Here is a 25,439-nt window from a genome sequence, read left to right as displayed (position 1 = left end):
TACTTCAAGTGAAAGGATCTGGGAAAAATCAAAATACAAAGTGTTGAGTCAATAGAAAAAAGCAATAGGTGCTGTAAATGCAGCGAACTCCTGAGGGTGTAATCATGGAGGTGAACTTACCAACGCCTGTCTCACTCAGAGGTGAAACGGAATCAGAAAGCAGTAACATCTGTTATTGATACCTGAGGTAGATAGTTCTGTTTAAGCAAAATATTGTTACCATTCTACAGTTTGCAAGCAGATTTGTGTAAAAATGATTTTCGGATTTTTTTTATTTTAAGTACCCTTCTTTAAGGTACAGTGAAGAGTGTCCATGCATGTTTCAAAAAAGTACATTTACAGTTAAAATTTGAATTCTTTAGAAAGGTGCTTTAAAGCCCATTTTTCTGCACAGGTAAAGCCAGCAAGTCTGTTTCTGTTTTGATCAGACATCTGTTTCACTTTTCATGTTTAATTTAGAGTGCAGCTCTAGAATAGGAAGGTTGGTCTTTGATTCTTGCTGTAAAGCATGAAACCAAAACAAATGATGTTTGTGTTACTAAGCAGACCTTTTCCTTTTTATTATTAGAACACGTGTTGGAAAATTTCTCCGTAGTTTGTTTTCACGTAATGTTACACAGATTCCTTATCTTTGTTGTTAAACGTGGGAGGGCAAATATTGAGGTTGGGAAGATTGGTTGTTTTTTGTTTTGGAAAGAATATTGAGATAAGAAGAAATGTTACAGAAAACCTTTACCCTCAGCATGAGATGGATCGGCTGGGACTGTGCTTAAAAGTATGTTTTGCTGTTACTGCTATTTTACTGAATATTATTATAAATGTTTATCTTTAAATATTTTATTATCTTTTGCCACATTGAGGGAATTATTTATAGCTGTGAAAGTAATAATATTTAGACTTTGGAAATCATTCTTAATGATTCGCACTTGCTGTCTGATAGCAACTTTTTTCTGGTACTGGTATGAAGAGATTGGGTAACAAAACTCAGGTTTCAGGATTCTTGCTGTGTTCTGTCCTGGGATGATCTCAAGTGGGTTTGGGCCCTGTGCATCAGCTGTACCAGCAGAGACAGGATGAGCCACCTTGTGATACTTCAGGAGTCGGAATTGCCCCTGCAGGTCCTTGTCTTCTGCTGCTTTGGAGAGAACCTGTGTCCCTCCTTGCCATTTAATTTCATTTGAATGTCAAAAACTCAGTGGAGTAAACATAAACCTTTGCTTCATGGCCTTTACCATGTAGACTTCAGTCTACATAGACTTCAGTCCTACACTTGTTCGATTCAGAGGCAAAAGATAAGATAACCACTGGAAATGCCCTGACAAAGTAGTGTTTTTATGATGGCTTGAGAAAAAGATACCTTCTTATTTAAAGTTTACTGCAACTTGGAATTTGGTATTTTTCCAAACATAGCTTGCAAGAGAATTATTGGAGACTGTATATAATTTTGTGTTTTCGTATATGTATGCACATGTATATAGGCTGTGTGTTTAGTATTTGCTTTATCTCCCTCATATTAAAAAAAATCTCACCTTGCCTAGTTTTTGCTGCATTAGTTTTCAACAATATTCTTTGAATAAGTGGTATTTGCAGTTACTGGGTTCTGAAGTGTTTTACTATTTCAATAAGTCACCCTAACTGATTGTCATTTCTTATGTTTTAAAAAGAAGCCAAAGAATATTTAAATGCCTAGCAGAAATTTTGGGGATTTCTTTCCCATGGTTTGGTTTTCCCTTTCCTTGTTTTACTGGTTCTGTAGTTGACCGTATCACTGCAGGAATTCCAGCTTGCTCGTCTTAGGGTGAGAAGTAATAAAGTAGAGGTTGGCAGCATTTCCAGCATTCCACTTTCCATGAGTCCCCATCTGTGGGAGTCCTCCCAGACTTCTGAAGCAAAGAGAGCAAAAAGCCCAGACAAACTAATGATGGCTTGGCAGCTCTTTAACCTGGGAGCTTGCGTACCAGCCCCTGGCTGAAGAGGAGCAACCTGCTGGTTCCTGGTCGAGGATCAGGTTCTCTGTGTGGCTTTGGGAACAGTGGTGCTGCCACAAGGTGGGGACTGTCAGAAGGGCAGAGAGGGACTGTCAGAAGGTGGAGGCTACTTCATACTCCTTGCCAAGTGTTAACAGATGGTGTTTTGGGGAGCAGCACAAAACTTCATCTTAGTACCAAGCTGTAGTGACCCTAAAGCTATTGACTGTATGACGGTTTAAAGAGTGTGACGAGAATTAAGTATTTTTACATTCTTGTCTTTCATTCTTTCTCAACCCTAGGAAAAGTTATTAAGCCCTTTTTCTGCTAGATTTTATCTGCTCTTTAATATGCAGATGTTGTCTTTTTGTAGAGAAGGAAGCTAGAGGCAGGAAAACAGCACAGAACTGTCAGGGGAGGGTTGGTTTGTTTGTGGGGGTTTTTGCTGGTGCCAGTTATCTGGTGAAATTCATGTATATATGTTTGCTGTACCTTTTCTTTTACAGGCTCAGAACAAAGAAACGAAAGTTCTGGCTGCTGCAAAGGTGATAGATACTAAATCAGAAGAAGAACTTGAAGATTACATGGTGGAGATTGATATTTTAGCATCCTGTGATCATCCTAATATTGTCAAGCTCCTAGATGCTTTCTACTATGAAAACAATCTGTGGGTAGGTATTTTTCCTTCTCTAAGTGTTTTTACTTATTTCAAAAGGTTATTGAAATTACAGTTTTTTCTTTATTAATAGATCATTTGTCAATCACATTTTATCTGGCTTGTCAATGTTGGGATAACTACTCGGTTTCAAAACTAATTTTTAAATTGTGAGTATGACTTAGGAAATAGTCACTATAAAATTGTGCTACACTGAGTCATTTGGTCAGGGGTTTGAATCTAAAATGTGGCAATTAGCAGTTCATTTTGGTGTATTGAGAGAGTTCTTAATTGGTGCTTATTTGTAGCAGCGGGACTCAGATTTTAATTACATTAGTACAATTTAGAGTGAGATTCAGAATCCACACCTGAAAAATAAATAATGTGCTGAAAAGGTCAACCTGTGAAGTATGTATTTTAGATATGAGTGAATCTGTTGGCACTTCCAGGAAGGACAATTTACCAGTACTTGAACCATAATTAATTTACTTAAACCTGAGGTATTAGAACCTTGATGTGTGGTGAGCATACATATGACTACACGTCACTCCTCTGCTGTATCCTGTGTGTTCACTGGAATAGCTTTAGCTGTGACAATACAGTTTTTTCTTCTAGGTGATGCAATGCAATATTTATAAGTGCTTTTGGAATTGTACAAAGAATACATGTGTGGGGTTTTTTTAAAGTTTATACTTAAAAAAGATACCTAAAACAAATAAAAGAAAATTTTCTTTGGAGTCTTACGAATAAGCTTTATCCTTTAACAATGAAAACAATGGACGTGTAATACTGTATTTCCTCATTTACATTTATTTTGCTAAGCTTAAAACTTTGTCATCTTAATGCAGACTAAAAGGATTTTGTACAAAACAGTGGAATAGTGAAAAAAAATCCTACAAAAAGTTCAGTATGAAAGCGAGGAAGCATAGAGGCAGAATATGAAAGTGAGTGGATAGGCTTTGCTGGCAGAATGAAGATAGAGGAGTAAATAGTTTGAAAATAAAGTTGTGGCTACATAGTTACAGTGTAATGCAGGGGTATGAAAGCAACAAAGAGAAAGCTTAATGATGTGGTAAGTAAACAGAATTTAGTGGAGGGGAAAACAGAGAAGAATGATAGTTGGACGTAAAATAATACACTGTTGCTTTATGGGTTTGGAAACATGACTTCTTTATCAAAGAGACCTTTGTCAACTCAAACAGCAAATTTAGAAAATAAATTCCTTATTTACAATTTCCCACGCTTAACTTACTTGGCATGTAGAAGCATGTAAATGGAATAATGTTTAAAGGCCTTAGAAAGAGTTGCATTATAAAATAAATTTGTTGGTGTCGTTGTGGGGATTAATTGCCGTAGTAATTTGAAGTAATATGTGACATAAGGGGTGTATCTATAAGTGTTATGCTATAAAGTATAGTTTGAGATTTCCTCTTTTATGGGCAACAATACTCTGATTTTAAAATTACTCTAAAGAAAAAGAATAAGATATTTTTTCCCAGAATATTGACTGTCTGACAAGAAATACTTGTTATCTGTCAGGCTGAAAATTACAATTTAATGTTTAAAGTTCAAGTCAAAGACAAAACACATATAGAAGAGTGGGGTATCAATCTTGAATGACCTTTCCTCTTTCTTGCTCTCCTCATTCCCTTTGTCTACCCTCTCTTTGCTTTGTGTATGTACTTTCTGTCCTTTGTGTCAGCATAGTTTGTATTCCAAAAGAGTTGCAGTTTATTTTTGTTTCAAATGCAGCTCAGAACTGGAGATGGACTTGTTCTAGTATATTCTGGGATAAAAACCTTGATGTATTGTAGGCATGAATGAAAATGAAGGAAAATTAATGTAAACATCTGAATTTAGTAGTTTTCTTTAACTTTTAAGATTATTTTTCTGTATTTTCATCTTGTCTGAAACAATACAGGAGATAGCATCTGCTAATGGAAAATCATTTAGCTCTTGGACTTTTCAGTCAGGGAGATTATAGTATAGAAGTAGAGCTTAATAATCAAGAAATGAGTTTGCAAGGATTATGTAAATCACATTACAAGGAGTAGGTTTAAGCTGACTGTTTCATTATGTTTTGTTATGCTATTTTATATTTGGATTAAAACTTTTGTCTGAGGATCTCCAAGTATTTTTCAGATAATTTGCTTGAGCATCACAGCCCTACTTTTAGCTGGGTAACAATACCAATATTTTTCAGGTTAGTAAAGTAATTTGTAGAGGCAAAATAGTCTGAAACTCTGATCTCTCAGTAATGCTCCCTTAACTGATGATTCAGTTCAGTGGAACTGTTTAATTTCTAATTCCTGTATTTTATTTGTTTAAATACAGATCCTGATCGAATTTTGTGCAGGAGGAGCTGTAGATGCAGTCATGTTGGGTAAATAAATTGTTTCAAATAATAAACTTAACACCTTACAATGATAATACATATTGTAAGACTTATTTCATATGAGTATTGTTTTGATCTGCAAATATTTCTGTAATTGGTGTGCTCTATGTGTTGAACGTTGGGGTATTTACACCTATATCTATGGATGTTGTAACTTCTTAAGTTAGATTTATTTTCTCTCATTTTTAAAGTTGTTTGTTTACTTTCTAACAACATTTTTGTTTCAATCCTTTGAGTAAATGTGAAGAGTTGTTTTCAAATGCTTATGAAGCTCTCTGTTGTTGTAACATAGTCTGTATGAGCCCTTTTCAGGACCTCATTTTTCCTCTTCCACTGCCACCTTCCAGGTTAGGTTGAAATAATTCTTTATATTGCATCTACCTTCAAGTTAGGTTTTTTTCTGTGCTTATTCCTCAAATTAGGTGAATACTAATACCATTTAAGTAAAGGATCTGGTCTTTAGCATCTCTGTGTACCACATAGAAGAATCAATCTCTAAACTATATAGCTTTTTCGCAGTTCAGAGAGGTGGGTATGCATAATTGATAATGGAGAGGCATTTGGGTTCAAGGCATGAAATTTTTTCTGAAAGGAGAGAGTATTATAAGATAGAATTTTTTTCTGACATGCGATGTTTAGAATCTGTCAGATAAATTAATTTTCACATATATTACTATGCTGATTGCTATGAACACATAACGTAAAATGCAGAAATGTTGTGATTATTTCTGTCTCTGTCTTGTAGAGCTTGAAAGGCCATTAACAGAGCCACAGATCAAAGTGGTGTGCAGGCAGACACTGGAAGCACTGAACTACTTGCATGAAAATAAGATCATCCACAGAGATCTAAAGGCTGGCAATATTCTTTTCACATTAGATGGAGACATTAAACTAGGTAAGGATGTTGCATATAAAAGACTTTCCCAGAACTTGGCATGGTCTTTTAATTGTGTTTTCCTCAGGCTGCAGTTTGTCAGAGTTCATTATTTACCTACTGAAATACCAGTCTAGCAATGAGGGTTTTTTCAAAAGGAAGTGGTTTGCTACTATCAAGAAAAGAAAAAGCTTGAGCAAATATCCTGACGATACTTGGCACATCTTTCCCACTCCAAAATCAGCAGGGGTAGGAGTCGTGTCAGTATCTGCACCAAGTTGCCTACAGTCAGACGCAACTCCTACTGTTTCTTAGTATAACATTCTTACTTACAGTTGCCTTTACTATGGTAACATCAGAACTTCCCTTTGAAGTCGTTAGTTTGGAAAATGAGCATTCTTTACTATCACCAAAAACCAGTACCTAGTACTGTTGTCTCTTCCTTTATTGGAGAGGAGTAATTAACTTAATTACTCATCTTAGTGTTTCTGTGTCTTGGTCAGTTGTTTCTTACGCTGAAATTACGACAGAACAGTCTGGAGGAAAATTAATACGAGTTTACTATTGTTGATTCCTGGTTTTTTAATCTGAATTTAAGCAGTCATCCACATTTTCACTCTGATTTGATAGGGAATCCGTGAGGATTCCTCCATACAGAACTGACAAAGGACTACTGGTGGTGAATAGCATCCCTTCATTCAGCCAGGAAAGGATAGGAATTATCTGGATCCACTTTGTTTCAGGGGCGAATGTGTATAAGCTGTCAGCCTTTACAGTGGCTCTACCCATGGCATAGTTCCATGACATTGCAGTTCACACTCAGGTTTCAGAACCTTCTCTCTGCACAGTGTGTGTGATTAGTTGTCTTTCTTTGGAAGCCCGTTACACAGAGGGTAAAGGTAAGAGGAATCAGAATATCAGCACAGTGAACTGGGGCTCTGAACTCCCAGCCTTGCTACAGACAATCCTTGTAAATGAAAACAAGGAATGTCCAAATTCAGAAATATGTCTACTGCCTAACTCATATTGATGGCAGAGTGTCAGCAAGGTTCAGTGCATCATCTCTGTTAAGAACTTGAGAATGTTTAAGAACTTGCTTTGCTGTATTGATCAGTTTAGTGTGTCTGTGCTTTTTGCATGAATCCCCTTGCTCAAGACTGTTGCTTGTACGTATATTCCTTGCATCTGGCTTTCTTTTAATCTGCAAAGTACATGTAACTATTGTTTTAGCTTTTCTACAAACCCTGAAGATTTAGTGATGGACTGGGGGTCATAGGCCTTATTTTTAAATGTAATAGAACTGCTATCTGAGATTCTTAGTACTGCTGTAAAAGAAACCACAGATCATAGCAGGAGTCTCATGGTCAGAGGAAGTCATTTGTTTCTGTTCATTTCCTCACATGACCTGGCTTCTCCTCACACAGGCTTGGAACTATTTTAAGATTTTATCAAGCTTAGCTGATACACAGCACCTTGCAGGCTGTCAAGATACTACTTAACAGTTCAGACCACAGGGAGATTTCTGCCACACTTACATTTAGTGATACATTCAGGTTTGCAAAGATTTGCTTTAGTTTTGAGAAGTGTACAGCATCATTTGAAGGAGCATTTTTACTACTTTTAAATTATTTGTATTTTAATTCTGCTATACACAGAAATGGGTAATTCCTTGTTTTACAGATACGTAAATGACAAATTTCCTTCATTGCATTTTATTTGTATAAGGATTCGTGTTTTGTCATTTCAGTATCTCTAGTCCCTCAAGATTTCAGATTTTGCATTTGAACCATTGCAAAAGTCCTTTTTTTTTTTTTTTGCAGAACAAAATTAGACTTCTCAAGTGTTGAGCCCATCAAGTAATTTTGTACAGATTAAAGATGGCAACATATGGCTATTTTTGTCCCTTTGCTCTAATCTCTAGATCTTCATTAACAAAATTACATCTATAATAAGCATACGACAGATATTCAGATATCATCTTTTTTTTTAAGTGAGAAATGTAGTGCTTTGTAGACAAGTAATTGCAAAGATAAAGTTGAGCTTTGGTTGGATATTACATCAAAGGTGGATATGTAAGCTTTCCGATATTCGATGTAAAGTGAAAATCATGTGAAAAGAAACCTGTAAGATAAAGGAAAAATGTTCCTTCATGAGAATTTGAGTCCTGAAATTAAAAATTGAATGAGTTGTTGAATTAATGAGAGAATTAATGTCATGAATACCGACTTCATAGGCTAAAGAAACTAGTTTCTAATTAAAATAATTTAAATCAGCTATTCCTATAGTAAATACATATATTGCTCTTGTCCCACACAGCCCAACAGTAGCATTACTTTCTGTTTTAGAAACGGAGTATAAGTTTTAATCAAGGTCCAGTACTAGAAATGCTCTAAAACCTTGGCACTTAGCTATCAAAGCACAATATTTTTATTTCACTTTGAAGTTTTAATACTGCACAATGTTTGCTCTGGAACATATAACATTTAAAAGACAATTGTAAAATAAAAAAATATAATATGTTTTCCACCACCCCATTAATAGTATTTTGCTGTTTGCTTTAAGCGGATTTTGGAGTATCAGCTAAAAACACAAGAACAATACAAAGAAGAGACTCTTTTATTGGTACACCATATTGGTGAGTGCACTGTTTTGCTGACTTTTTAGTAAAAACTAAGAACTTAATATTACCTTTAATTTTATTATTACAAACTTGGTAAATATTGTGTAAATATATTAAATGAGGGTAGAATGTGCTTCTTAAAATGCTTCAGTGACTGTATGTATTTAGAATGTTCTTAGAACGGATCAGAATGCATTTTCTAATCCAGTACTTCATTATTCTCTTTGCAGGATGGCTCCAGAAGTAGTAATGTGTGAGACCTCTAAAGACAGGCCTTATGATTATAAGGCTGACATTTGGTCTCTTGGCATTACTTTAATAGAAATGGCTCAAATAGAGCCACCTCATCATGAATTAAATCCCATGCGAGTGCTTCTGAAAATTGCAAAATCTGATCCTCCCACGTTAGCACAACCTTCAAAATGGTTAGTATTTTATTTACAACATTCCTGGTTTGTAGGTTTTGAGTACAAGGCATGCCAAGTCATCTGTTTGCTAAACTTCATATTCATGAGCATAGCCTTGTTGAACTTTGTGGTCTGGTTTTATATTCTGTGTATGTTTGTACATGTGTACACACACATATAATCTGCTCACACAATTGGAACTATGGTCTTTTTGCCATAGTTCTCTATAGAAGCTTTTATACAAAAGTACTATGCAGATTTTGCATTAAAAATGTATGTGAAATAGCTTTTTACAAATGCAGTAACAGATCTGAAGACGATCTGAAAAAGAAAAAGATTGTGTAAAAGCAGACTAAAGCATTTTTATACTAAGAAAATATTTTAAAAGGCATTATCTAGTTGGTCAATTTAATATCTTTACATGGTTCAGTTAGTGGTGTAGTAGATGTGATGTATTAAAAATGCAGAACAAAAAATGAAGTCTTCTATTAATGGGCAAGCAGTTTAAAGGTTGTATTTGTGTCATGATGGTCTTGGCATTTCTGTACTCTTCTTTTTTCCCTGAATCAGTAGAGGAACCTGGAGTTGCAGTGTGGATTTATGGGAAAGCAAAAGAATATTTGAGTATATGCTAGTCTGAATAGACAGAAGAACAACCACTTCCTGTTTGCTTTTCTTGTAGGTCATCAGATTTTAAAGATTTTCTGAAGAAATGTTTGGAAAAGAATGTAGATGCAAGGTGGAGTGCAACTCAACTGTTACAGGTCAGAAGAGTTAATTGTTCAGAACTGTTGTTTAAAGGCAAGCATATTTCGTATTTTTTGAAAGCAGAGCAGTATTATAGTAACTATTTAAATTATTTCAAATCGAGTGTTCATACACAACCTGCTTTTAAAATTGATACATTGATCCTTATTTGATAAAATTTGGTTAAATGACACCGAGTGCAGATCAGATTATTTGTTTAACATATTTTGATGTGATATAACTAATTACTTTGTGTAAGTAATTATACTTTGATAGCTATAATGGATGAAGGCGATATTTACGTGCGTAGTCAGTTGCTGACAGGTGTTCTAAAAGCTTTAGCACTCAGCCCTCCCTGTAATGCTGTCACTGCAGAACAGCTGAACAGGAATAGATGTGACCAGGTACATTTGATTCTGTTTAACGTCAGCGTGCATTTACCTCATCCACAGTCCATCTGGCATATGTTGAGTAGATTTAAGCAGCAGGGCCAAACAGAGAAAGGAGATTCAGACAGTAGGAGAACAGGTACCTGTTTGCTCTTGAAGAAAAAAAATAGAATTCCAATTTGTTTTAGGAAAAATTGTTCTAAGGACAAAGCACGTTTTTTTTCTAGAAAGAGTCATCCTAGATAAAGCTTATCAGGAAATAATTTAACTGGAACTGAAATGAAAGTTGTTTCCAAGAAAAATAATCTTTTTAAAAATATTTCTACTTCTATTCTTTGGATTGTGAAAAAGGTCAGTATAAATGAATTACTTATATTTTTAGCAAGTTTGTTAGACTGCTTACACGATATGCTTGAATACAAATGTTTTGATTTTAAGACTTCAGCAGAAAAAATGTATTAGGACAGTTATGATTAATGTTAATTGTGAATCTTCAAATTTAAGAAAACCACAGTAATGTTTCTCTGAAGTTGTATTTCTTTCAGCTTAGCAAGTCAGCACTTAATACTGTGCTTATTTTTTTATTTTCACAAGCATCCATTTGTTACTGTTACTTCCAATAAACCAATAAGAGAATTGATTGCAGAAGCTAAGGCTGAAGTTACAGAAGAAGTTGAAGATGGTAAAGATGAGGATGAAGAAGAGGAAACAGAGAATTCTCTGGTCAGTTTAAAATTTGCTTTTTTAAATATGCAATCTCCAGCTTACCATGGAGAATTCTGTTTCTGATGTACTAACTGACTTTTGCAGAAGTCTTCTAAAAATACCATCATAAACATACTCCAACCTTATTACAAAATAAGTAGTCAACAATTTCAAAATTAGCATGTTCTTAAACTCCTAGTAATAAATAATAACTAATAAAGACTAACATCTTCATTTTTTTTACATATATATGTGATATTTTAAAAGTGGGATACTGATTTTTGTGTAAATGGTTTTAAGTCAGAATGACTAGATGAATGAGTGAACGTACATTTTTATTCCATGAAGTGTTTAGAAGATTAAGAAAGGTATTTGACTATTATGCTATAAACTAGGTTTTACAGCGTGACTGTCAAAGAAAAAAAAGAAAAACAAAAGCCCCCCATATTTTACAAAGGCAGGATTGCATTTATGGATGTATTTCTGGAGATGCTTTAAGAATCTTATAACGTGAATACGGTTGCTCAGAGGGGGAAGCCCCGATGTTCAGTGCTGGGGTGGCAGGTTGCAGAGTGCACAGGCCGTGTTCTTCCTGACCTGAGTGGTGCAAGTGCCCGGCGTTGTCAGGAGCTGCCATTACCAGCCCTGGTGAAGGAGCCAAATGCAGGAGCAGGAGCAGATCCCTTCATTTCCTTTTCTCCCGTCACCACACTACTCGTATCCCCTGACCTTCACACCCCACTCCCAGTCCACCCCAGCAAATCTCCAAGTGTTCATTCCCACCAGCTTCGTCCAGGACTTATTCTCTATATCCTGAGGATCATCCACCACCTCCTTCCACTGATGAGCTGCTGAGCCATCAATCCCTAGGAGGGCTGGAGTAAGGTCCACCTGTGACTCAGTTAAATAGCTCAAAAGCAGCATTTTAAGAACTGTGAGGTAGATACATTCACATTATTTGCTTGTGGTAGCTTTAAACACTCGTTGAAGATCAACACTAAGCTTCTAGAATAATTCTGTGAAGAAATATTTGAAATACAATTTTGATTTAAAAGGAATTGTTTTATGTGTGCCTGGGAAACCCGTAAAGTAAGAAATGTGTGATCAAACCCATGCTTGCTGCAACAGCTAACCTGGGATGTTCCCAGTGGCAAATCAGGAGCCTGATCTGCAAATTACAGGGTTCTGACAGTAAATACAGACAGAGAGATATCACAATCACTTTGAAGAGTGAAAGGTCAATTATGGCTAAAATGGTACTTTATTATTATATTCTTTTGTATGTCTGTATGTAATCTGATAACATTCATATTCTGACAGTAGCAGTTTCTACAGTGAGGTAACTGTTTCTGTTGTAGTTCTGTATTGCCACTTGATCAGATCTGCTGGAAGTTTTCACCATTTTAATGGAGTTTTACAGTGATTAAAAAATAGATAAAAAAATTTCAGGTATTTTTAACAAAGAACACAAAACAAAGTAGAAGAAGGTCTTAAAATTTCATTTTATCAGTGCTGCACTAACTGAAGCTACACAGTTTTTTTCTAGCCAAACTGTCACGAACTCGTGTCTTTCAAATCCAACTGTAGCTGGGACTACTGAGGAACTGAACTGATAAAAAAAAACCCCAATGTGAAAAGAAAAAGACTCTTGAAGAGTGGCTGATGACCATAAAGCCTTTCCCTCAATCATAGTGTATTTTATTCAATTATGACATATGGAAGAGGTTTCTAGTGAAACTTTCTGTTCAGGGCCTGTCTGCGTTTTGTGAACTTGTTCTGTGGTAATGCCAAGTGAAGTACTCTGAGGTTATCAAATTCTTTGCCTGTAAATACGATATTAATCTCTGTTCAGGTATTCTTCCATAGAACTGTGCTTTGATTAAGTTACAAAATGTTTAAGTGTTTCTCTTCCTTTAATTTTTTAGCAGTTACCTGCAGAGAAGCGTGCATCCTCCGACCTTAGCATTGCCAGCTCTGAAGAGGATAAACTTTCACAGAATGCCTCTGTCCTGGAATCTCTCTCTGAGAAAACAGGAAGTAATGCAATTGAGGACAAAACAACTGGGGATGAATCTGAGGACATTAAATTTAGGAAAACAGCTGAGAAGATATGCGATACTACCGTTAACGATATGGAAGTGCAAAACGGTTCTGTGCCAACTGGTGAAGATGAGGAAGGCAAAATAACGCCAGCAGAAAAGGACACAGAAAGCCTGGAAAAACCACATAAGGATACAGAACCCCAGAAAGGAGGGAAAGAACTTGACGTGGTAACAAAACGAGAAATAAAGAATGAACCCAACCTAAAAATAGAGAAAGAAAATTCCACAGCAAATGAACAGACAGAAGATAATAAACTGAAAGTACTGCCCACAACTGAAAATAGTGTAGAAACTGAAGAAGGCATTTCTAAGGAAACTGGTGAAAAAGAAGAGAAGGAGAACAGAACAGATCTCTCGGGACTTAAGGAAGAAAAGGTCCCTGTAGAAAATATAGATACAGAGCGAAAGGAAAATAAAAATGAGGAGCAGAAAGAGGCAACAATAGACACCACTACAGAAACTCTACCTAATGCTACAGTCGAAGTGTCTGATGAAGAAAAGGAACTAATAAAGCATGGAATTGACAACATTAAGGAGATAGGTGGTATTGCTGAAACACCGATCAGTGATGGGGATAAAATACCTGAGCTGGAGGATAAGCCAGTGGAAAGTCAGGCTAAGCAGGTCCATGAGATAATCAGCTCTGAAGAAACTCTATCAGAAAGCCAAGATAAAGTGATCAAAGTAGACAAGAAACTGGCAGAAAGTGAAAATGAGGATATTAGTAATATAAGCAGCACGGAGGAAACAAAGATCAAAGACTCTGGAAAAGACGTCGCAGACCAGAAGGCAATACAGAGCAAGCCTGAGGATATTTTTAATAAAGTGGTGGATAACCTGACTGATATGGACCAAAATTCAGGAGAGTGCAAACCTGAGAATATCCAGGAAGACAGCATTCAGACGGACAAAGAACATTTGGAAGTTACTTCTGATGAAGTAATGAAGGATAAGCTTCAAAATACTGTCAATGAACAAGCTGATGACTCTGAAGTCACTCCAGTCCCCAGTATTAGTATTAGCACTGAAGAAAATGAGAAAGTCAAAACAGATAATCAAGGCAATACTGAAACTTCCCAGCAGGTAGAGTCGGAGAATGTGAAGGAAAATGATGCCGATTCAGGCACAGGTTCTACAGCTGATAACAGCAGCATTGATTTGAACTTATCAATTTCTAGTTTCCTTAGTAAGAACAAAGAGACAGGATCAATATCTTTACAGGTAAGTGTAAGCAATCATATGTTTTTTAATATAAATTCTCGTGAGTGTGACCCTAAAATTATCTCCAATATTGATTTTTGCAACAAAGTGTTGAGTGAGCAACTAGCATGGCACATAAATACAAAACTAACTTTGTAGAAACCAAAGTATTCTAAATTGCACGGTATGACAATATCTGGATTTTGGCATTTATGCTAATTATTTTCTTAAATTATTGCATAATTGTATTTTAAAACTGTTGACTAGCATATAACAGGAATTCTAACAATATTAAATGTGAAGAATTGTGAATGGTTGTAGTTCAGAGCTGATATTCAAGAAGACGAGTTCAATACCTTACTCAACACAGAATCCCTGTTTAATGGGAAAAATTTCCTGTGACATCTAATCTTATATTGAATTCCTGTCGCTTCCCTCATCTGTCTCTCTGTTTAGATTTGGGAGATCCAAGGCAGATATTCTGTTGGGTTTGTTTATTCCAAACACTGCTGCTGTGGTTGAGCTGTGTCAATGCAGCAATGCCAGTATGAATGAACTTATTCAGAGGAATCACATTCCAGGCTATGAACTTTATATCTGTATACTAATATAATTATAGCCATACTAAGGTAGTAACTGTGTAACATGGGTTTGAATGGAAGAAAAACAAACCTAGAAAACCAACCAAACAAAAACCCCATTGCTTGGCATAGCTGTGCTAAACATGATTTCAGAGTGTTTACAGTAGCCCTGACACAGTGGAGATGCAGTTTCAGCTGGGGTGTCTCTTCTCTTATAATGAAACAACAGCAGCTTTGAGAATTGAGATTTTTTCAGTTGTCAGCAATCTCATCACATGATTTTTGGCTGATATATATGAATAAAAAAATTAGATTAGCTCATTTATTTCCAAAGCAGAAGTAAGTAGGTGAGTAAATTATTTTCTGTTTTGGAACTGTTTTTCAGAATTAAATGTCTTTTTTTGGTGACTGGGAAAATCATGATCGAAAGCAAACAGGAACTGTAGCTGTCTTCAGCTCATGAAAATAAAACTGCATCAGTTTTGTTCAGAGTTTATCTAGATTAATTTTTTTCTTCTGGCAATTTGGATAATCAATAATTACAGTTTTCCTTTGCCAATGAAAGAAAGTTTCAGTTTATTAGAATTTTTCAAGTTCTCACTTGATTAGTGAGAGATACCTGATAAGTGAGAACTCCAGATTACTATATAGTAGGCATTCACAGAAATATTTGATCTAATTTAATATTAAGAAGAAGGAGGAAAAAGAATGTAATTTGAATAAGTACAGAATAACTTAACAATGCTTTATTTAGGAAACTAGAAGACAGAAGAAAACGTTAAAGAAAACTCGGAAGTTTGTCGTTGATGGAGTAGAAGTGAGTGTAACCACATCAAAAATAGTTACTGAAAATGACTCGAAAAGTGAAGAAATGCGATTCCTAAGGTAAGTGTTTGTGTAAGTAAAATTTTCAAGAGGTTGGCAGCTAATTTTTTTTCTCTTTGAATAAAAAAAGGTGGCTAGTGATCTTATTCCAGAAATACTTAGGGATTAATTTACGGTATTTTTTTAGTAGAAAGGAATGTAAAGTGTTTCTTCATAGGACAGTCAATTCAAAACTAGTTTTACTGGACCTAAATTGTAGATGCTCCTTTTTGTCTTTTGTAATTTTCCTCTTCTTTTGCTTTCCCATCAATATTAAGTGATTCTTTTTCCTTATTAGACGTCAAGAGCTAAGAGAACTAAGACTTCTTCAGAAAGAGGAGCAGAGAGCCCAACAGCAACTCAGTAATAAGCTTTTGCAACAGCGAGAACAGATGTTCAGACGTTTTGAACAGGAAATGACAGTGAGTTTCTGTATTTTGCTGTTCTTAAAATACAACATCTTGATGGATTAGGCAGAATACTGCTAGCAGCAATCAGGTGTTTCTTTTTATGATTACTGTAGCTTAGCCTTCATTGTTGTTAATAAAAAGCAGTATTTTGCATCGTGGGGTGCCCAGCTTGTATGCTGGAACTTGTCTGCCAGAGCAGTTCATCAGGGCCATGCCCTGCTGTGGTACAGCACTGCATTGAACAGAACTTAGTTTCCCAAAAAAAGCTGCCACATTATTTTCGCAGAGTAAAAAGCGCCAGTACGATCAAGAAATAGAAAACCTAGAGAAGCAGCAGAAACAGACGATAGAGCGCCTGGAACAGGAGCACACGAACCGCTTACGGGATGAAGCAAAACGCATCAAAGCAGAACAGGAGAAGGAATTGTCCAAATTCCAGAACGTGCTGAAAAACAAGAAAAAAGAGGTAAGAGACGATGACAATATAGAAAATAAGGAGTATGGGCATAGTAAACAGTTGAGATTAGGTCTCCCAGAAGCCTTGTCAACTGACCTGTGGAAGTGTTACTAGCAGTCAATATTGTTTCTTGTTTTACTGCCTCAAGTGAAATACAAACAGCTAATAGGAAGATTGAGGTATTGACTTAATCTAGAAAACATCACCAAGTTAGTAGACTTTATTTTTCACAGAATATTTAATAAAATACTTTCTCTCATATTAAATCAAGAAAAAGTATTTTCTTAAAGATTGTGAAAAACGTTTGAGCTTTCTACTTTAAACAAATCCAGCTATGGGTACTTAGTAAATACTTATCAGATTAGAATTTTGAAGACAATAATACAGTCATGATTATTACTGAGAACCACTTTAATTTCAGATATGTTTCTTTTTTGTTAGAGTAATTTGTTAGATTTTCATTGAGCGTATGCTGTTATTGTTTAGAATTTCTTTATATGAAGTGAGAGCAGTAACATGGATTTGGCTTTTTAGCTCCAAAAAGAAAGCTAGGAGAGAGAAGTGTGGATAACCTAAAATCTTCTACAGTTAATCTCATACATGTCATACAGTTAAGGCAAAATGAATGACAATTGACAATGACACCTTGTGCTATTAATTTGCTTGCATTAGAGTAAAAGAAGGTGATGTAGTTCCATGTGGATTTTGCATCTTAAAAGCTGTTTTATTTCATTTTTGGATCAATTGTGTAGTGCCCATTTATATATGAATGACTCTAGTGTTTCCTCTAATAGTTACTGGACTCAGATTTCTTTAGAAAGCTGTAGTGTCCATGCTTTTGCATAGAATGATCCTGTAGCACAAAACTGCATTAAAGAAATAAGTTGTATTCAGTTTGAACCGTATGCTCAAATGTAAATAACAATTTTTCTTCTTTTGCGGTACCTCTTGCATTTTTGAGTCTCTCTCTATTTACTGGTGATTGGGTCCTACATGGGAAAGCGGGGAGAATTTTACTTATTGCTCTGAGCTAAAAACAGTTCTTTCATGGAAACAGGAGTAGCATGTGGTGATTTGGACTCTGTTTTCTTATGATGCTTCCACTATTAAACAAACAGGCATTTGTTTCTGGGTGCATAGTTTTGTGTTTAAAGCTTAAAAAGGCGATGTACAGTTTGAAGGAAAATGCAGCTGGTGCTCTAAAACTATCCATGCTACACTGGAGTATGCAATGCTACATTTTTATAAGTCTCAAAACCAAATAAAACACATTAGCAAATTAACAGATTAATAGTCAGTTGATTTAGCCAGGTTATATTTAGAATCTTTCAGCTAATCTAGTCTAATTCACCTTGAACTGAAACACGTTCCATCCCAGCATACTGTCACGAATAGTTTCTTGAAAATGTAGTTATTGGTGGGTTTTGCTTTAAATTCTTTAGAACCAAACACTTGCAACCAAATAATACTTTGTTTGCTTGTACTATTATTTTAAAGACATAACCTGTGTAGATGTCATTTATGGTTGGAGACACTAATAATGGCATCTTGTAAATTTAAGTTATAGACAGTGTCAGAAATAGCTGGTTTTCAGTGGAAGTTTTTTAAACTTCCAACTGTTTTTCACAGTTTTACTATGAGGTAAACATACTCTGTAGTCCTTTTGCCATAATGCTTCAAGAAAATACCACTTTTGCAGGTGGTGGTTTTCTTAACTGTTGACTCTTCTGGCTGCTGCATGGAAACACAAGCGAGAGATTCCATTTCTGAGAGCACTGGGCAGCATTTGCATGCAAAAAGCGGCTGGCACATCCCTCCTTTCTGCACTGCTGGCATACATAAAGCACCTACTGTTCCTTCTCTTTTCATTAAGCTCTTTTCACTAAACTAACATCCCTGCCACTGAAGTAATGCATGCTTCCCAGTACCTCTAGTGCTTGACCTGCATGTCCTGTGTTCACAGTAATGCTTGCTGTGGAGAAAAAGTGTTCTTTTTGCCACCTTCTGCATGCTTATATACACTGTAGGTTTTATGTGAAGTGGAGAAAGCACCAAAAGAGCTGAGAAAAGAGCTCATGAAACGCAAGAAAGAGGAGCTTGCACAAAGCCAGCATGCTCAGGTAACAACGGCAGCTTCAAGCTACTAAAATACAAAAGGCAGCAGTATTCACACAGCTTGATGATTTCACTTCTTGTTGTTGTTGAGTGAATATGGAACTTAACTCAAACTAACCCTACACTGCTCTCTTCCTTCAAGTATTCCCATATCACATCTCATAGACTAAACTGGGTAGACATGTAGGAGCAGCGGTTCCCAGGTTTGTACTGTCAAGTGGAATGTTTTGTGTGCTGTACTGAAAAAGAATGGTAATTTTCTACAGCAGGTTTATTTACAGTGCTTTTACGAGTGGTAAGTACCCCACAGGTCCTTCAGATTTTAAAGGTTATAGTCAGAAGTAAGTTTTGAACAACACAAGTGCAGGAGAGGAAAATGTATATAATATGTAAGCATGAGGCATCTTGTTTATAGAAGCAGAACAGATTAGGTAAAATGTTATTTAAATGTCAAAGTGTAGGTGTACAGAAACTTTGCAAGACATCTACAATTTCATGCCTTCAGACTTGCTGCTTTTTTATGACCCAGCTAAAAAGAGGGCAAATATTTTAGAAAAATATTGGCTTTTTGTCGGCCACAGCTTGTACAGAGTGAGTTTCAACCACAGCAGAGCAGGTTTGGATTGAGTAACTTTAAGATTAAATGTTTATTTGAGTGGCCTAGTGGAAAATAATCGCAACTTTATTTGATTATCTGTTTAAGAGGGGATTTCCCAGGATAGAATGTGATTGAATTGCAGTGCTCTTCCTATACCAGAGATACCTGTCTAAACTTTTTAAAGAAACAAAACCCTAGTTTTTCATAGTGTTTGTAGCAACTTGGATTATTTACTTTGCTGCTTTCTCTTTGTTGAAGAGAGGTGAAAGAGAAAATTTTAAATGTGAAATATCCTTACTTGGAATGATAAGTACTAGACAAGGTGCAGATGTTTAATTTTAGAATATTGTCATATCTACTTCTGTGATGAACCTTGACATTTTAAATGCTTATTACTAACACAGAGCAGATATAATTTCTTCCTTTTTTTAAGAATAAAAATATATTTCATTATATCATGACATAGGAAGTACATTGTGTCCCACAGGGCGTTGCTCAGGTTATGATTCAGTCTTTTCAGTTGTCTTCGTGTACGCTTTTCAACGCACAAATGCAGGATGTAAGTCTTAAAATGCAAAGCAACAAAAGTTTTATTTTCCTAATTTTCCAGACGTGTGTTTTCTCCTGTCCTTCTGATCATATGTGCTGATCAATGTCACTGCTGTCTCCAAACTGATTAGCACAAATTTGTAATGATGACAACTATTCGTTGTCAAAAGGTCAAAATTACACTAGTTGTTTAGTCTGGGCAAAACACTGAGATTTCACATATGCAATATGATACTATTCTCTAGTGCTTATTATTTGTTCAGCACATGTGAGAAACATTGTGTGACTTGTATGCTGTGTGTGCAGTGAAACTATGTATTTTAAAGATATCTGAGTTTATTTTAAGATACTTATTGGGCAAAACCAAGTGGTAGCTTGAAAAAGGTGAGCTGTCTTACTCTGTCTGCCTTTGAAACAACCTACATGTTCTTTGGTAAACTCGGTGACCTTTATTTTGTGTGATACTTGAGTAGATGTGGGAAGGCCAGAGTGTTTCCTGAGATTGCCTGGTTTATCTTATAGTGCTGGCAGGTATAAAACTTCTTAAGATTTAGAGAGAGGAGCAGTGATATTTAAATGATTGTGTAAAGCTCAAGCCTAATCACTTTTTGACCACGACTACACCAGAACAGCTTTCCCCTACTCCCTTCAAATCAAAAAACTCCCAGGAAATTAAACATTGTCTTAATTATTTATCTGCACCCTCAGAATAATAAACTTGTAGTCTTCTTATCCTTTTCATCTAGAAAGGGAAACAACAGTATTTTTCATCATTTCATATATTTGATTAGTATGTCTCACTTAATTTACAGACATCACCTTCCAGTTCTTTTTGTACCCTCAGGTCTGTCACTGGCAACTTACTTCACCTCTGGTTTTGTGTTACCTTTCTCAGTGTAACTCTTCTGTCCACTGAGAGAGATGAAAACCTCATCTATTAATAACTTTCCTGTGAAGATGAAAACCAGGATTCTTCTGGTCATGATAAAAAGTGCTTTAAATGAACATTTAATTCCACCTGACAACTCTTATTAGCAAGTACCATAGGTTCGGAAAAAAAATAAGAATAGCTCAGGAACCCTTCCACTGATCAGCTGCAGCCCGGTTTTCCCAGCTCCCTTCCAAAATTAAGACCATCTTTAGCGTTGCTTTGTTGTGTAGAGCAGCAGATGCTTCAGCACCTCCCCTTGGCTCTGACAGGACCCTGAGTTGTCCTTTCTTTTGACCTTTGATATTGTGTGATAGAAGCATCTGATTTAATTTCTTGTTCTTACGGGAGGGGGGTGTGCATGCTCACTTGCTCATGGCTGTGGTTTTTAATAGTTGGAAGAAGAAAGGCAACAGTAAGGTTGCTTGGGGAGGGGCATGGGAGGGGGATTCCTTCTGCTGCCTGCTTTTCATGATGGGATGCAACCTGGATAATGGGAAGATGCAGGTGATATGGGGACTGCATCAGGCAGGTGGTAAATCACTTTGCAAAGAGCCAGCTCAGCTCAGGTGTGACAGGGTGACAGTCCTGCAGAACTGTGTCTGCACAGTGGACCTACAGAACTCTCAGCCTCAATACCTCTGCCTTCAGGACAAGATAAACCACACAAGTCTGAAACCCATCTGTGTAAATAAATAGGCTTTAACTAATCACCCAAAGCAAAATAACCATACATACCTTTATTTTCTTACCTACATGAATAATTAACTCTTGACAGAATCACATCAACTTTATACTGAGCACTTGTCTTTGCTAGCTCTGAACCTGCAACGTGTTCTGAGGAGAGACAAGAGATGGAATGAATTGCAGATTGCTGGCTAGTTTGTTGCCTTTGGTCTTACTTCTGAAGGTATTATTTAAATATTAAATATGCTCTTACCTACTCTGTAAATAGCAAATACGAAAGATGGATAATTTGATAGTCAAGGCATGCTAGCTCAAAATTTCATAGATGCATTTGTTTTCATATGTAGCTAATGCTGAGAGAACTGGGAGTTTCATTAAAATGTAATGTGGTTAGAAGAACAAAATTTAATTTACTTTTATTGGTTTTTACCAGGAGCAGGAGTTTGTGCAGAAGCAGCAACAAGAACTGGATGCATCTCTGAAGAAAATTATTCAGCAGCAGAAGACGGAACTGGCCACTATTGAACGAGATTGCCTCAACAACAAACAGCAGCTCATGAGAGGTATCCAACATCAGGCTCTCTTTAAAAACAGGCCCTTGTGTTTTAATAAAACAATATTCTGTCTTCACTCTAGGAAGACCTTCATGACTAATTTACAATGGTAATAGAAGCATTTTCTGTGGAATAGCATTGTTTTCAAAATGCACTTGTAGGCTACTTCTAAACATACACCAGCAGGTAGATTGGGGAGCAGTGTGTGGCTGTTGCTCTTTCTGAACCAGCTTCCTTTTTTTTCCAGCTCGTGAAGCTGCAATCTGGGAACTGGAGGAGCGGCATCTGCAAGAGAAACACCAGCTTCTCAAACAGCAGCTCAAAGATCAGTACTTCATGCAGAGACACCAACTGCTTAAGAGGCACGAAAAAGTTAGTGCTGATTTTGACACATCCTGTTGTGTATTATAATGTCCAATTTTTTTATCAGTAGTCTTATGATCTCTTCTGGTAGTTTTTTCTTTGCACAGACAAGACCCACACAAGTATTTTGAAGCTGTTGAAACTAAAAAATCTTAATCATCATACTCAAATACCTTAGTAGTGTGTAGAAGTATCATACTCAAATACCTTAGTAGTGTGTAGAAGTATCACTAGTAATATTCTTCTCTTTTGATTCTTAAAAAAAACCCAACCAATCACAACATCAACCTGTTTCTACTAAAAATACTGAATTCTGCTCGGATACCAAATCAGTTTTGACTTGTGTTTAAATAAATCTACTCAGAAGTAAATCATCCTGGAATTAAATGAGTGGAATAAACTGGATTAGCTATTGGGCAAGTAGCTGACAACTGTCTCTTTATAGCTAAATCCTGTAAAATCCTTATTTGTTTTTTTATAGAATACTCTAAAGAAAATAGTTCAGTTTTTGAAATTGTAAACCAATAGGGAGGTGTTAGAGGATCTCCTTGGTGATCAGAACATGAACAGCCTCCACTGAAGGCTTATTCCTGTCCACTCTGGTTCATCCCATATTGGCTGTTGTTTTCACAGCTTTTGCAGCAAACTGCCCCTTCACAGCTGCAGCCCAGGAGCTCAGTTGCACAGAAGTTTCTCCCTTTGAACAACAGACTTTTAAAATGGCAATTCAGGAGTTGAGCAACCACTGGTAAAATATATGTGTATTCACATTAGTTGGAGAATCTCATCAGGGCTGGGCATGATCCAGAGCGCTCTGGAAGAAGCCCCCCCACCTGCCCACTGGTGCTGCTGGGGCTGGGACTGGTTCCTGTTGCTGTCTCACACCGGGTGCTTACTGAGGAAATGAGATACAGATAGTAATAACATTGATGATTACTCTGTAACATTTCCACGTGGTTACCATTTCAGGAAACGGAACAAATGCAGAGATATAATCAACGCCTTATTGAGGAGTTAAAGAACAAGCAAACTCAGGAAAGAGCCAGACTGCCTAAAATCCAGCGAAGTGAAGCAAAGACTCGCATGGCAATGTTTAAGAAAAGTTTAAGAATCAATTCGTTAGCCTCTCCAGACCAAGATCGTGAAAAAATTAAGCAGGTAATAATTAAATTAATATTTAGTTTGTATAGTGTAAATGCCAAATATGAGAACGGGATAGAGTGCACTCTCACAGGTTCACAGATGGTACCAATCTGAGTTGATGCACTGGATGAGGTCAGAGGAAATCATCCTTTCCTGCAGCACTGGTGAGACTCTTCTGGGGCACTGAGCCCAATCCTGGGCTTCCCAAAACAACACAGACATGAATTTATTGGAGCAAGTCCTGCAAAGGGCCTTGAAGCCGACCCAGGGACTCGTGGGTCTTGTTACACGAGGAGCCACCTGGGATACCTGGGATGCCTCAGCCTGGAGGAGAGTGGGCTCAGGAGGGTCTTATCCATGTGCATAAGTACCCAAAGAGGGTGGAGCATGACTTCCCAGGGTGCCCAGTGACAGTGTGAGAGGCAGCAGGCACAACTGAAATACAGAAAATCCAACTTAAACATAAGAAAACACTTCTTTAGTGTGTGGATGGTCAGACAGCTTGCCCAGAGAGATTGCAGACATTCCCAGAACCCAACTGGATACAGACCTGTGCAGCTTGATCCTGTCAACCTTGCTTTGAGTGGGGAGGTTGATCTTTGCAGGTCTCTTCCAACCTCAGCCGTTCTGTGATTCCGTGAAATATTTTTAAGGATGCTTGATGTTTGTGAATTTATGAACTAAAACTGTAGGTATTCACTCATTCTTTAAAAGAGGTTGCTGTGAAGATGTTGAGAGGTTTGCTTTCTAGAGATGCACCAAAGTCCCAAGTCATGGTTTCATATGGTGAGCACTGGAAGGATGAAAAATCTGGAAAATAAGATGTCCTGTAGCTGTATAACTCCAACCTCGACCAATGCCTGCAGCAACACTGCTGTGACACTTACCTTCAGAGGGAGATAATTGCAGGAGTCTGGTAGTGAAATGTGCTGTGCTTTAAGGAAAAATCAGAGTGCAAACAGAGAAATGTAATTAAAACTGTGAGGGCACTCCCTTTGTAAAGATTTTAAAAAAGAAAGAGTAGAGAAAATTATTGCTTAAATCTTCTGAAACCATTCTTCTTAGTATGTGTTCCTTCTGTTACATGCAGTTCTTTGGCTCATGTAAACTGTTGTATTCAGAGGCACAATATAAATAATCTTTTTATTTTCAATTTTAGTTTGCTGTTCAAGAAGAAAAGAGGCAGAAGAACGAGAGATTGGCTCAGCATCAGAAACATGAAAACCAAATGCGGGACCTTCAGTTGCAGTGTGAAGCAAACATCAGGGAACTGCATCAGTTACAGGTTAAAAATAGATGATATTAAGTGACCATTCAGTGGGAAGACTTGGGTTAATAATGGGTGCAGGCAAAGCAGAAACATCTTTTCCTTCATTTTTACTGATCAGTGTAGAGTTTCAGCTTTGCTTTCGAAGGCCTGCAGCACACTGCTTAACCACATTCGTATGCTTCCATCAGTTAATGAGAAATCATTTTAAATGCAAGAAGAGCATGGACCAGAAACAGATGATGACTTCTGGAATATCTGTCAAGTTCCCAGGGCTATTTTCTGTAGGCAACATTTCCTGTAACCTGCTTTTACTGAAATGTCATTAATCAGAACAGAGGTGGGCAGCACCAGGCATTACCAGCGAGATGTTTGCAGCAATACATGAATGAGGAGATTTTTACAAAGTGCTGCCACTTGTACATGAGCTTCTGGAAGGTACTTAGAAGGACTTCTCTTCTTGCCATAAGGAACTTTGTTCTGTCCCTTTTGGTATGCATTTAGTAAAAGTTTCTGCTGTATACCAGAGGCCAGATTTCCTTTTCCATTAAATCAGCTTTTCCCTTTTCAGGGACACGAGGAAGTTTTAAAGCATTAATGATCACCTGCTGATAACCTTTGCTTAGAGAAGTCGTGCAACAACCAATGAAGCTCGTTCACTCAGTTCACTTTCTTACATACTGCAGAAACAGTCCCTGGCTGTGCCACTAATATGCCTCAGTAAATCCCCAACTACCGTGGGAGTCTTGTGAGAGTTTCAGCTCAAGAAAATTGAGCAGATTAGGGCTGCTCTGAGCTTCACAAGGAAAACTGGCCCCTTGCTGCACTTGGGTCCAACCAAGTGCTTGTCATTTCTGTTGCT

The 25,439-nt window shown here is 36.9% G+C and overlaps 1 protein-coding gene across 3 annotated transcripts in view; it reads left to right on the top strand.

Annotated features, from left to right (window-relative positions):
• SLK (STE20 like kinase) overlaps nucleotides 1-25,439 on the top strand; it is a 50,980-nt gene that overhangs the window by 18,640 nt on the left and 6,901 nt on the right. Inside the window, exons 2-16 of one of the 3 annotated variants that reach the window (XM_032694361.1) lie at nucleotides 2,474-2,638; nucleotides 4,957-5,005; nucleotides 5,763-5,912; nucleotides 8,454-8,526; nucleotides 8,742-8,936; nucleotides 9,601-9,682; nucleotides 10,649-10,777; nucleotides 12,688-14,082; nucleotides 15,397-15,527; nucleotides 15,805-15,928; nucleotides 16,203-16,382; nucleotides 21,684-21,813; nucleotides 22,052-22,176; nucleotides 23,137-23,325; nucleotides 24,470-24,595. In XM_032694361.1, the coding sequence (XP_032550252.1) occupies nucleotides 2,474-2,638; nucleotides 4,957-5,005; nucleotides 5,763-5,912; nucleotides 8,454-8,526; nucleotides 8,742-8,936; nucleotides 9,601-9,682; nucleotides 10,649-10,777; nucleotides 12,688-14,082; nucleotides 15,397-15,527; nucleotides 15,805-15,928; nucleotides 16,203-16,382; nucleotides 21,684-21,813; nucleotides 22,052-22,176; nucleotides 23,137-23,325; nucleotides 24,470-24,595 (3,243 nt within the window). The other 2 variants (XM_032694360.1, XM_032694362.1) reach the window with 2 other exon arrangements.

Source organism: Chiroxiphia lanceolata, chromosome 8 (genome assembly GCF_009829145.1).
Source record: "Chiroxiphia lanceolata isolate bChiLan1 chromosome 8, bChiLan1.pri, whole genome shotgun sequence".
NCBI lineage: Eukaryota > Metazoa > Chordata > Aves > Passeriformes > Pipridae > Chiroxiphia > Chiroxiphia lanceolata.
Note: the sequence above shows the minus strand (reverse complement) of the source record. Positions and strands in the feature narration are given on the sequence as shown.